Genomic DNA, 14,537 nt, shown 5'->3' with positions numbered 1-14,537 from the left:
TTATAAATATCTAAATATAAGTATAACAACATTAGCTATAGGATTTCATAATAATTAATTGAATAGTTAGAATTTGAATATAGAAATAAGCAAATCTGAACATAGCTTTTGTAACAGTCATGAACCAGTAATGACGATTAATAAATACACCATCTGCCTCAGCTGATTTTCGAAACATATGAGAGGTCTGACAGAAGACGAGTTTGAGGGAGTAGGTCCGATACATCTTATATAAATATAATGGATGGATTTGTGTACCAGAATATGTGGGAGACAGTTAAGGTAGAATTACATACCATGCGTTCAATGCGTACAATGCGTCCGATGATTGAAGAGTTGAAATTTCTCTTTGAAATCAAAAGCTCGAATAGTCTGCCACAAACAGAAAAAACAACCTTTCCTTCAACGCACGGAGTGACGAATGGTGTGTAATTCAACCTTTATGCACACATTCACTGAGGAAAATATTTCACTTGTTTGGAAATATCAGCAGGATAACGACCCGAAACTCTCATCAAAGTTGGTGAGTGAATGGTTTTGGGATCATAATTCGAACGTTGTTGAGTGGCCAAGTCAGTCCAAAGTTTTTCAATCCCATTGAAAAACTTTGGGGGCGAACTCAAGAGATACTTCTCTAAGCTTCCCTGCAGCTACAAAATACAAAATAAAATATTCAAAGAGTATGGTTTTGTTACTCATAGTACCAAAAATGTTTGCTAAAACAGCAGTTTTTGTTTGCTGAAAAAGGGACAGCAGTAGCATGTAGTTGTTTCAGCAAACATTCGTTAGTTGAAACAGCAAACATTTTTTACAGCTAAAATAGCAACCAAATGCTGCTGAATTAGCAAACGTGTTTGCTAAAAGTTTTTGACAAACATCGCTGCTAAAGTAGCAAACTGCTGAAATAGCTAACATTTTTACTGCTATAACAATTACAAATGTTTGTTGTCCCAGCAACACAATTTGTCATTTTTTAATGATATGTTGAAATGAAACCCGTAAATCATTTAATGCGTTAACTTCTACATTTATTAAATGTGTGAAATAAATTGAATTCCATCAAAGTATTGGAAGTTGAGTTGGATTGTTATCTAGGATTTATTTTCGTTTGTTTTTCTTCTTTGGCCTTATACACGCGAATAAAACATAACAATGTTAAGACAATCTGTAATGAAAAGCAAAAAAAAAAAACAATTAGTAATTACACTAGTTTACACTAAAATTTACATTTGATGAGAGTTTGCTTTTTATATGTTTTCATCTCCTGAATTCGAAAAAAGAGGTTAAAAATTTTTTTAATAAAGCAGTCTCTGAGATATCCTTAAATTTTTATAAGGATATCTCAGAAACATGACATAACAAAAATTTAATTTGTAAACTATTTTTATTTATAGGAATTATATTGAACGAAGTCATCAAAGTTGACCAATAAAATAGGTGCTTTAGCAAAAAATCAAATTGATTCATACACACAAATTTTTTTTTTTTATTTCAATCACGTAAATCGCGGATTCAATCATGTTTTTAATTGAAATGTCTTCAGTATCAATCACCCATTTTGATTGAAAATCAACACGATTTTCAATTAAAAATTTAATTGACTTTTGTCACGGAATCAATTAATTGTGTGATTGAATCACTTAAAAACGTGATTGATTTTTAACATAAAATTCAATCACAGTTTTAATTGAATCAATTAAAATTTTAATTAATTTTGCGACAAAAATCAATTAACTATTTGATTCATTCAATTAAATAATTAATTGAAATTGGCTATAAATTTCAATCAAAAAATGTATATATTGCGCCCCCAAAATCGTATTTAGTTTTATTTGAAATAAAAGAAAATATGTGTTTCTTATAAAACATATTTAGTATTTTATTATTTTTTGAATTATGCAATAGACAAATAAATTTGGTTCTTGTCATTTGTGTTTTGTTCTAACATAACTTACACATGCAATTACTATCAATAACAACTATAGGGTGCAAAAATAGACTATATAAATCATTATCTTCCTTTTCATAATAACCATGTCAGCATGTTCCTTCTAATATGTAAATGCGCCTATATTTCCAATAAATCAGCAGCCTGTAAGCTAAATTAGTTTTTCTGAAAGTAAACAGAATAATTCGAATTTAATTTTGTTCAATTAAAAGTTAATTTTGTTAAACATTACCTGTATAGAATATCAAGTTCAATTCTTAGTTCCAGGTTGCAGATTTATAATCTTCTTTTGCAGTTGTAGTCTTTTAGCATAAAAAGGTGTATTAAGGAGCTCGGTAATTTAATTTTAGTACAATTCGTTTCCAAAATTTCCACACATTGAATTCGTATATTAAAACTTGAACCAATCAAAGACAAAAAAATTGCAAAACAATGTAATATTTGGTATTATGTTGATGATACTTTGCAAATTCTGGAAATAGAAAAAAATAAATGGAAAATACATATTTTTATTATTTTCGGATATTTTTCATATTTTTAAATTCAAAAGAAAGAACCTTTTTACCATTACATAATTCAGCTCATTAGTTTATATATCAGGTATACTGCTCTCTACTTGGGTTCAAACTGAAAAAGGCAGGTAAAACAAAAATTCAATCTAATGCCGAAATTCAAGCTACTTCGCAACTTCAAGACCCATACCAACAAACCCATACCGCTCTTGGTTTTAAGAAAACTAGGAGTGAAAAAATTATAATTTTAAAAGATCAATATGGCACCCACCTTTTGATTGCAAACATATTCTTATATTCTTATATATTTGATAAAATGACGGAGTTGATAGATTGACCAATTTCATAAAATAAAATTGGTCACTAAAAGAAATGAATAAAAAATATATTATTTTAGTTTGTTTAATGTAAACAGGCTTCAATGCAAAACGGTATTCACATTTCACAATGTCTTACCTTCAATAAACGTCGATTGTTTTCAATTTTTACAATAAAGGGTAATAGGTCAAAATTTGGTCAATATAAACTTGACGTATTTCTTTCAATTTTGCATTTAAAAAACCTGAACACCCTCATTTTGAAGGTGTGTGTGTGTGTAGAATATTGATCCTATTTTGATTTTGGAATTCACTCTTCAGTTGTCAAAATGCCGTCCAAGCAAGAAGAGCAGCGTATCAAAATTTTGCTCGCGCATCGCGAAAATCTGAGCTACTCGCACGCAAAGCTGGCAAAATCGCTAAAAGTTGCCAAATCAACCGTTACAAATGTAATTAAAGTATTTGGGGAACGTTTGTCAGGAAGTCTGGATCGGGGGGAAATCGAAAACCGGAAGCCGCTGAGACGACAAAGAGAGTTGCCGGTAGTTTCAAGCGAAACCCTAACCTCTCTCTCCGAGATGCCGCAAATAAGCTGGGTGTATCGTCTACAACCGTGCATCGAGCCAAAAAACGAGCCGGACTATTGACTTACAAGAAGGTAGTGACTCCAAATCGGGATGATAAACAAAATGCGACGGCCAAAGCGCGATCCCGGAGGCTGTACACGACGATGCTGACGAAGTTTGACTGCGTGGTAACGGACGACGAAACCTACGTCAAAATTATTCAATTTCAATCACAAAGTTGATTGGATCAATCACATGTGTAATTAGAAACGGAAAAATGTTCAATAACGTTTGTAATTGAAAATTATTTCCGAATTGATTAACAAATTGATTGAATCAATTAATATTTTAATTTGATACGTAACAAATATCAATCATTTTTTAAATTGGTTTTTATTCGAATTTGATTAAATAATTAATTGAATCAATTAACATATTAATTGAATCCGTTTCCAAATTCAGTTAAATGTTTAATTGAAAACAGTTTGGTGATAATTTTTTGTGTGTACTAAAATCAGCAATAATTATCCAATAAAAACTAGCAAGAGAGTAAAGTGGCAGAGATTTTATTTTTTTAATGGAAATATAGCTGCGCTGCTCCCTTTGTTTTCGCGATTCAATAACATATGGAGGAGGTCAAAATAATTGTTGGTGTCACAGAATCCGGACTTTCATCGGAAAATCATCTTGACAAATGAGGCTCATTTCCACCTCAGCGTATATGTCAAAATGCAAAATTGTTTTATCTGATGGTCCTCTACTCTCAATGTACGACTGTTTAGTTTGGTTAGTGGCCTTGCAGAGTTACTTGATTTTTTCACAAATGAATATGTTTTATGGTTGGAGCTGGTTGGTGTTGAACGGTAACTTTTAAGAGTTACGTGTCACACAAGCGACTCTTTTGCAGGAATCGTTTCCAAGCTGGGCAATCATAATAAGCCACCAAGATATTGCGACTTTAAAACCTTACAGTCTCAACCATAGAATTCACATAAGTATATTTTTGGTTGAAATTGGAACTGCATACTTTTCGCTTTATTATGAAATAAACATCCGAACATTTATCTCAAAACATTAAATTTTTCTTCGAATACGGAAATACCAGCTCTTATTGGAAAATACTGTAGAAAAATATAGAGACCGTTTAGAAGATCTTCATCAAGTTGTTTTTCTGCGGCTGTTTTGTTAAAATTGTAGAACAGCCATATATCGACTATCGAAGTCATTGACATATTAGATTTGTCGTTCGGGACAAATATTTATGTTAGCCACATATTCATAGAAGTTAAGCGTATACAAATCCCATTTAATTAAAAAAATTTTGATGTTATATAATGAGTAACATTTTACTATTGTCCATTTGACCGGAATGAATTTATAATTTTATTCGTATCAGCAGAAAATTTCAGCAAACTGTAGTATGTTTGCAGTTCCAAAATAACAGATTGTTTGCTGTTTTAGCAAAAATACTGCTAAAACAGGAGCATTTTGTTTGCTGAAAAACAGCAGACAGCGTTTGCAATTAACAACAGACTTTTTTCTATGAGTGTACACGTAGAGATTTGCCGCAAGTTAATTTCATCCATGTCTAATGCGCTTTACAGACTATCAATTATTCCGGACGGAATTTTATTTATCTGTCGGTGTTTGTAAAGAATCTTACAGTGTGTCGGATCGATACAACTTGTCGGCGATGACTAAATAATCGGTAAATGTGTTATCGATCCCATAAACATGCAGCAGTATCGATTATGCCTTCGGACTTAACTTATAATGGGATATGTTCGACACGAGCACTGTCTTCCGGAATAACTGATAGTCTGTAAAGCGCTTAAGAGAATTGAAGCTGTCCTTAAAAATCCCGGTGAATATACAGGATATTAACGACCTAGCTTGATGCTTAATCACTAACTTTAATGTACAAATTTTTATATTATTTTCATGTTTTTTCATATACACCTATTTTATGTTACTGCCCACATAAAATTCGACGATTTTTTTTGAATTTACTTTATTTTAAGTTATTATTTAGTCATATCTGAATTCTAAACTAATTTTCAAATATGTCTACTTTATAAATAATTCCGAAATATTCAATAAAAACGTAAAATAGAAAAACCATGGCTCGTTAAAAAAAATACTTATAAATACCTATTTTTCTGTCCACATGTGTAAGTTCACTGTAGAGATGTCTGACTGTAATAAAATGTGCCAAAAATATATAATTTTATTCTGTTTTTGATTATTCATTATTGATTTTAGCGGATAAGCCCGAACTTAGTCCTTAAGGCAAAATACTACACTGAAATAAGAGTTTTCTTTTTTGAGGAGCGAAATTTCAAACAAGCAAAGTTTTCTTTGACGGTAAAATACTCTGCTCTAAAAAAATATAAGAGGAATTTCATTTGTCTAAAATTTTCCTCAGGTGAGAAGTATTGTACTTCCACTCTAGATATCACAAACCTATTTGCCCATATGTCACTGTGCCTCAGTCGCGGGTTCAACTCCCAAAAAATAATTTTGCATTTTCAAGAGGACGTTTTGTCCTATAGTGATTCGACTTAAAAATGGGTGTCACGTAAGAATATTTTGTTTGTCTAAGATCAACTTGGCTTTAATAATTCTGAAAAATTCTTAAAAATTAATCAAATCGTCTTTTGTTATTTCTGGTCTGAATTTGGAAATTAAAGTTTGTCGTTAACACGTTTTTAAAGAACACAAGAAGAAAAAACACAAAAACGAATAAACATTAAGTATTTAAGTCTATGATTACTTGAACTCGTTACTACCTCGTTACAATACCAAAATCATTACAATAAAGATAAAATTTTTGGAACCGCGCAATCTTGTTTTATGAAGTTATCTTTAGTAATGAAAATGGATTTATGTACGGCGAACATAAAAATGGTTGTAGCAAAAATATTGTATGTGAACATAGTTAGAACTTACATTACTTCCCCCTTTTAGCGTCTCCATTTCAAAAGAGATCATAAATACAATGCAATACTTATCAGTGTACCTCGAATATAACATTCCTTATGATGATAATGTCGTTTTCCTTTAAATGACCCTTACTTATATTTCCATCCACAGGCCCAGACTCAAGTATACAAAGAGAAAATTCATGAATTGGAAACAAAAATTAAGGACCTCTCATCAGGTATACATACTATGGCTTCATATTGTATTTAAATTCATTTTATACACGCATATCGACCCTTTCTGCCATAGGTAAAAATATCGCTGACGAAAATAATGATCAGTTAGCTGAGAAACTCTCTCAGCAATCGACGCTCTTCGACACACAGTTATCAGAGAATCAAGACGAACTACAGCGAATGCAGGAGAACATCCAGTATTTAAAGCAACAGAATGAGACGCTGCAACAGGAACTTGTGGCCAAGGATCAATCGCTGGAGAAATTTTCCCTTTCCGAATGTGGCATTGAAAATTTACGCAAAGAATTGACCATTGTCAAGGAAGAGTCTGAAAAAGAACGTGTTCAACTTCAGAGCGATTTCAAGCTCAAGTTGGAAGAAAAATCCAATGAGATTCACAGTTTGGTGGAACAAATAGCTTATCTCAAATCTTCAACAGACAGTGTAGACAATGAGCGCGCCAATTTGGAAGACGAGTGTCGTATATTACAGGAAGAGTGCAAGACACGCGATAGTCAAATCACCGAAATTACCAATCAATTAGCAAAGTTGACTGCTGAATTATCCATAAAATCTGCAGAGTGTGCCACACTCGATGAGTTAGTTAAATCACAACAGTTAGACAGCAATGAAGAAAAAAGCCAACTCGAAGAGAAAATGCTTGAAGTCGTTATGTTGAAAGAGGAAGTTGCTCACTTGCAAGAAGCAAAAAGCTCATTGGAAGCAAACTTGGAATTGGCGCACGGAGAGCTTAAGAAACAGGCCAATCTCCAAATGAATATCGAAACCAAATTAAAGGAAGCCCTAAGTCAAGATGAGGAGAAGAAATCGTCAATGGGTGCTCTGCAAAGTAGCATAAACGAATTGCGCCAAGATTGTGAAAGATTAGCAAATGAGAACCAGGATCTAAAAAATCAGATTCAGGTTCTTTCGAGAGACTTGGAGAAAGAAAAATCCGCTAGAGAAGCTTACGCTGCCCAAGTGGTAGAAAAAGACACATTACTGTCTGAAAGTGCCAGAAATCTGTCTACTGCTCAGGAAACCATTGGAGAACTTCAACACGATTTGGAAGAATCTGTGAAGAGCAATGAGCTGACTCTTGTTTCAAAGGAACAGGAAATTAAATCGCTAAAGGACGATATTGAGAAGATGCAAATCAAGGTCACTTCTTTGGAAGGAGAATCTTCCGTAGTTGTTCAGCAAATGAGTGCCATAATAAACAACGTGGAGAGCCAAAATAAAAGACTTGAAGACGACTTAAAGAATTCAAATGCCACAATTGAAGACCAACGTCTTAAATCTATACAAAAGGATGAGCTAATTGCTGCAAAATTATCCGAACTTAAGTCTACGACAACAGCTTTAGAGACTACAACCAAATTGCTGGAAAAACTGAGAAGCGATCACGGCACGCTACTCAATGGAAAACAGGCTTTAGAAGATGAACTCAAAAAAGCCGAAGACCGTTGTGCTCAACAACAATTGGATCTAGGTGATTTAACGCGAAAATTAGATAGTGCGAATAGTAAATGCGACAAACTCACACAACAAACCGAAACCCTACAACAGGAAATAATCGCTGCTCGAAACTCCAACAGCGCGGTCCATCACGAAATTAAGAAACTAAACGATGAAATACAACAGAAGCACAACGAGATTGCAACAAATGCCAGTTCTGCTGATCAAGAGCGCATTCGATTATCAGGTCAACTCGAAGAATTGCAACAGAAACTGACCAATGTCTCTAAAGACCACAGTGATCTGAAGGAAGTACTTCAGAAGTCTAAGAAGGACATTAGGAAAAAGTCGCAACAGATTACTGAGCTCGAGGAGAAAAATATTAAGCAAGAGCTCCAGATCAGTGACCAGCAACGGCAGCAGGAGAATTTGCAAAGTAAACACGACGCTTTACTCAAGCAAAATGAGTCGTTGCAAAACGATCTGATGGTACTGAGAACTACCACCACTGACTCCAACACCGAACTCGTAAAGCTCTCCCAAGAGTTGACCACCAACCAAAAAGATTTTGATGAGTTGATGGATAAAACTAGCTCGCAGCGGGCCTCCTTGGAAAGCCAGCTACAAGCAAGTCAACAAAGAATCGATGGGATGTGTAGTCAGGTGGAAGCACTGACAGAAGAATTGAAAAACGTCACAGAGGAAAGTTTCTCCCGCTATGAAGAACTCAAGAAAGAACAGGAGAAATGTGGCAAACAAGAGCTGGACATGGGAGATCTTCAAAGGAAGCTTGATAGTTTGATAGTTAAGTGCGACAACCTTGAAGAACAAAATAAGAATTTACAGAGTGACTTAAACACCGTACGCCAAGATTCGGCGGGCTCAAACGCCGAGATCGTGAAACTGTCTGAAGAGCTGTCCCTTAAGCAGAAGCAAATTCAAGAGTTGACAGACAAATTTAATGCAGACCGCCTCACGGTTGAATCCCAACTACAGGAGGCGAAGCAAACTCTTCAAACTCAGCAGAGTGAAATTGAAACTCTAAATTCTCAGAAAATATCCCTTGAATCTTCAAGAGCAGAAGAACTTACCACCTTCGAAAATATAAAGAGGGAATTAGAAGCAAAATTCCAAACAGAGATCAAGGAAATCAAAGAAATCGAGGCATCTAAACAAAAATCGATTGTTGAAAGTTTTGAGGCACAGCTTAAAAATTCAGAACAGTCAAAATCTTCTCTGGACGAAGCCATCTCGAGTCTCCAAAAGCAAATTCAGTTGTTGCAGGATGAGTTACTGAAATCTCAACTGGATTTCAAAGCAAAGGAATTTGATATGCAGAAACAAATTTCCATTTTCAAAACCGAAAAGGAGCAGATGCAATCCAACTTACAAAAGACTCAATCTGATGGTTCCTCAGCTGTATGGACTTTGCAGCAGGAAAATGCGCGACTGTCACAGGCTCTAGAAAAACTATCGCAAGACCTCAATGAAAAGGAAACCCTTGTGGCAAAAGCCACTAGCGAGACAGAACAACTACGCATCATGCAATCGAACACAAAGTCCGAATTAGAATTGGAGGTGCAAAAGCTTCGCAACGCTTTAGAGCTCGCCACGTCCGAATCGGAGCACAAGACAAAACTGGCCGAGGAAGATAAACGTAAAATCGAGGAACTGAAAGCTTTAATAGAATCCCTCAAGACGTCCAACGAAAATATTTCTGCCACAAATGCTGAACTTGCCGAAGCCTTGGAAATACTAGAACAAGAGAAATGTGAAACTGCTCATATATTTGAAATTTTCGAGATGGAATCCGATCAGAACATGGAGAAGTTCATAGAGAAACTTACCAACCTCAAGGAGGAGCTTGCTAATACACAGTTAAAGCTAAGCATAAAGGAGACTGAGCTCAAGGAGAAACAAGACAGTCTCTCAGCGGTAGATCTTGCCCTAAAACAAACCCAAGCATCTCTTCAGGAAGCACAATCAAACAGCCTACAGGCTTCGACGCAAATGTCCGAATTACAACAGGCCAACGAAGAACTTAAGCAGTTACACAATCAAATGGAAGAAAGGCTAAATGAGAAACAAGATTTTGAACAGAAACTTGAAGAAAACAAAAAAATAATCGATGAGATGGATGAAACATCCACAGAAAAGACAACAAAACTACAACAACTACAAACGCACCTTGCCCAAATCAAGCAAGAGCTATCTAAAGGTCAAGAGAGAGAACAAGCGCTGGGCATCGAATGTTCCAATCTTCAACGAAAACTCAAATTGCTCGAAATGGAGAAGACAACAGAAATCGTATCGTTAAAACAACGAATTAGCGATTTGCAATCTATAACCAATTTGAAACAAAATGGTGCTGCAAGCAGTATTGGTCTAAGGCAAGAGGTAATTATAATGACTATTTCCCCTCTTTTTCAGTCACACAATCTAATTGGATACTTTATTCTTAGGTCTCTGGCGATAGCGACAGCGCAGCTCAAATCGATTTCCTTAATTCAATAATAGCAGATATGCAAAAGAAAAACGATACCCTAAAGGCCAAAATAGAAGCTCTGGAAGCATTACCTACAGATTTTACTAAGTAAATATATTTAAAATTGCATCAGAAATCTCAAAAAACGCATAGCATCATCATATTAAGTCATAGTCCAAATCTTACTAACAAATACCTATTTTGAATATGGACTTGTTTTAAAATCCACCGAGGTTATTATTATGGTGAATTATTATAGTAAATGGGGTACATACTCGCACATCAGTTATTACCTATTGAAAATATAGTAACTATTTGATCTGAATGCCCTATATAAATAATTTAACTACATGGATATATTGGTCATTAAATTCAAAAATATGAAATTGCAACATTTACAAGTACTCATATTGAGCATTCAAAAACATAGTAAAATATTTTAGAAAAGAATCAAAAATAATATCTTTGACAGAAAATTAGCAAAACAAAGATAAATCGAAGCTTTAAACTGAAATTTAATTTATCAAATTAAAATTACACTGTGAATTACAGAATATAAATGGAATGTATTATTTGTGAAGTGTAGTGGGAGTATGGATATATATAGCGAATTCCTCAAACTCCGAATTTCGCAGTATATCTTAAACATAACTTGCAATATAAATAGAAGACATTGTTCCTTTTTCCATAGGATATTTTATGGGTACTGCAACAAGGCTGTTATTACCAAAGACATTTTCTAGAATTAACATTAATATTAATATTAAAATTTTTTAGTCGGCCCAGTAGAAACATCTACTGAAAAAGGGGAAAACAAACACAGTTTGCTAAAAAATAGCAGCCTACCCAATTTAAAATAAAGATTAATTCGCTTAATGTGTGTTTCTGAAAATAGGCGATACGATATTTTTTGAAACCAGGTCATGTGTCTATAAAATTTATTGTTGTTTCTCACTTCTCACCGCACTCTTCCATGAGGTATTATGTTTTCCATTGAGTTGTGATCAGGGTTGGCCTGTCACAAACTGTGACTTTTGCGACATACATTTGCGACGGTATAATACGTATGACGCAAAAGTCGTAAACCTGCTGTAGAAAACTAAATTTTGAATAGAAGAAATCCTGAACATTTTTTAATTTAGTGTGACAGCATTCGCTGTGAGTTTCTGACGAAATTTGTGAAAGTTTTCCCATGATCAAGCCTATTTTCTTAGGTGGTATCGAAATTCCCGTTGGTGAGTGTGGAGACTGAACTTAAAGCTAAGAAAGGACGAGAAAATCCACGGTTACCCTGAACTCGTGCAAAAGGCAATAGGGAAAATGTGGGGACTAAAACCGAAAATTGTGAACATTCCTAAGAATTGAAACTTCTTCGCACATACCATCGTCTTGGATATCATCGAATTCGCTGCCTAGCTGACGCGACTAAAGTATTTTCAGTTTGCGACTTTTGTTACTTTTTCTACATTTACGACGCGTATGTGACGTTTACGACGTTTACAACTTTGCGACAGTCGCAAACCTAAAACAGTTTGATACAGACCATCTCTGGTTGTGATCGTTTATGTATGCAAGTCCTCTAGTCCAGTTGTTTATAGAGCCGATCACTACTTTGCTTTTTTACTATTATTTTTGAATATTTTTTAATTTTATTGCAAAATTCATTCCATTATGTGGCAGTCATGAAGGAAAATACATTTTTCTATAGTCATGCATGGTTCTATATCCAATGTTTTTATAACCAATTTATCAAAGCAGCGCTTCGACTGCAACGCCGGTAATACCAAAGCGCTACGGTCATCAGAGTAGCCGGTATGGGGAATTTTTCCCCAAATCGGGGATATTTGTTCGTGGATGGGAGCGACATTTTTGAGTTGGGGACTTGGAGATTTGGTGAGGAATTTAAAAAATTTAGGGATTTTTGTATAATCATGTTTAGAGTTATGGTATATGAAACGCATTTCTACTAAAGCATGGTTAAATTGTAAGGGACGATGTTGAATGTGAACCACACCTAAACGCCAAGTTTTTTCCGAATTTTATTTGACATTTCTCTATTTCAGACTTACTCAATTTGAACCATGAAATACACAATCCAACAACGTGTTAAATGGTTCCAAGAAATGGCAACAGTGGATGATCAATTTTCGAAGGAAATCATCTTCAGTGATGAGGCACATTTTCACCTCAGTGCATTCGTCAATAAACAGAATTGTCGCATTTGGGCGAATGAGAATCCAAGAGTGATTGTCGAAAAACACACAAAGAGTGATTGTTTGGTGCGGTTTATGGGCAGGCGGCATCATCGGGCCGTATTTTTTCCAAAATGAGGCCGGTCATGCAGTTACTGTGAATGGTGTTCGCTATCGTGAGATGATAACGAACTTTTTATGGCCCGAATTGGAAGATGTGGATGTGGACGATATGTGGTTTCAGCAGGACGATGCCACTTGCCACACAGCTAACGAAACAATGGCTCTTTTGCGCAACAAATTCAATGGCCGTGTTATCTCACGTAATGGCGATGTCAATTGGCCGCCAAGATCATATGATTTGACACCGCTGACCTTTTTTCTTTGGGGTTATTGGAAAGAAAAGGTGTACATCGATAAGCCAGCAACAATTCAAGAGCTAAAGGATGAGATAATTCGGCACATTAACGGCATAGAACCTCCATTATGCCTCAGCATCATCGAAAATTTGGCCCATCGGATGAAGGTGTGCCACCGAGTTCGCGGCGCCCATTTGGCTGATAGTTTGTTCCATACATAATTGAGTAATACCAATATATCATAATAAAATAAAATTACAATAATTTCCTAAATAGTTTGTGTTTTATTCAAAATCAACATCGGCCCTTGAAATTTTAACCACCCTTTAATTTTGTGTGCAAAGTACAGATCGCAGTTTAAGTCTGATCGTCCTCAAATTTGGCACAGAGGTTTACATTGGCTCAAAGACAATCGCTATTGATTTTGACAAAAATCGGTTCAGATTTAGATATAGCTGCCATATATATTTATCACCGATCTGGTCATAATTGACGTATTTATAAACGTATTTTCTCAAAATTTCTGGCAGCCAAATATTTTGGGGCTTTCGTACGATATGCAAAATATCAGCCAAATCGGTTCAGATTTAGATATAGCTCCCATATATATCTTTCGTCCGATTTGAACTTATACGGCCTCAAAAGCCAGAGTTTTGCCCTGATTTGCTTCAAATTTTGCACAAGGAGTACGTTTAATAGTATCGTGCCAATTTGGTTGAAATCGGTTCAGATTTAGATATAGCTCCCATATATATTTCGCCCGATTTACACCCATATGATCACGGAGGCAAAAATTATTCTCCCATTTACGTTTTTTGTTGAGATAGCAGGATTATTATTCTAACTATGCATGTCAAATTTGGTCAATATCGGTTCATATTGAAATGAAGCTCCCATATACAGTTTGTCAAGAAAGTGTTTTGACAATGGGATAAAAATTATGTTTTGTTCCAAAATTAAATATAATGAAATTTTAAAAAAATATTTTATTATGTATTTTGCAAAGTATACATACGTACACAGAATTAAAAATTTAATAAAATATTTAATATTTCAATTATTTCTAGAATTTGAAATATTTGGCAATGTCAAAAGACTTTCTTGACATACTGTATATGTACGCCAGAGTAGGGGAAATATGGTAGAATGTTTCATATTTTAGACCCATTTTCAATGGGAGTTTCCTCCAATTGACTCGGTAGTTTCCACAGAGAATACATTTAATATGCCATTTAAGTATGTCATCTTAATCTAATATGGCCAAAATACCCATATTTTACACAAAATTCTGTGATGATTTCCCCATATCGTAGACATATTCTACACACTGTAATGCCAAACTTTCCACAGAATGGTGGAATTTTAAATAAAGCTCCGACTTGTGGAAATATCGCCCGAATTGGCCAAATAATATATCACAACCCACAATTGACCACATATCTTTGCGTGATTGAACCAATATCCTTGTAAAATCGCCACTGCTGAGTAGCAAAAATTTTAAATATTACTCAAATTGTCCTATATCTCGAATACATATGTATA

At 34.8% G+C, this 14,537-nt stretch overlaps 1 protein-coding gene across 1 annotated transcript in view; it reads left to right on the top strand.

The window, feature by feature from the left end:
• LOC142224996 (uncharacterized) overlaps nt 1-14,537 on the top strand; it is a 40,070-nt gene that overhangs the window by 7,637 nt on the left and 17,896 nt on the right. Inside the window, 5 exon segments of the mRNA XM_075294772.1 lie at nt 6,437-6,503; nt 6,575-7,213; nt 7,258-7,291; nt 7,293-10,356; nt 10,422-10,552. Of these exon segments, the coding sequence (XP_075150887.1) occupies nt 6,437-6,503; nt 6,575-7,213; nt 7,258-7,291; nt 7,293-10,356; nt 10,422-10,552 (3,935 nt within the window).

Source organism: Haematobia irritans, chromosome 2 (genome assembly GCF_050003625.1).
Source record: "Haematobia irritans isolate KBUSLIRL chromosome 2, ASM5000362v1, whole genome shotgun sequence".
Taxonomy (NCBI): domain Eukaryota; kingdom Metazoa; phylum Arthropoda; class Insecta; order Diptera; family Muscidae; genus Haematobia; species Haematobia irritans.
This window is presented reverse-complemented; position numbering and strand designations above follow the sequence as displayed.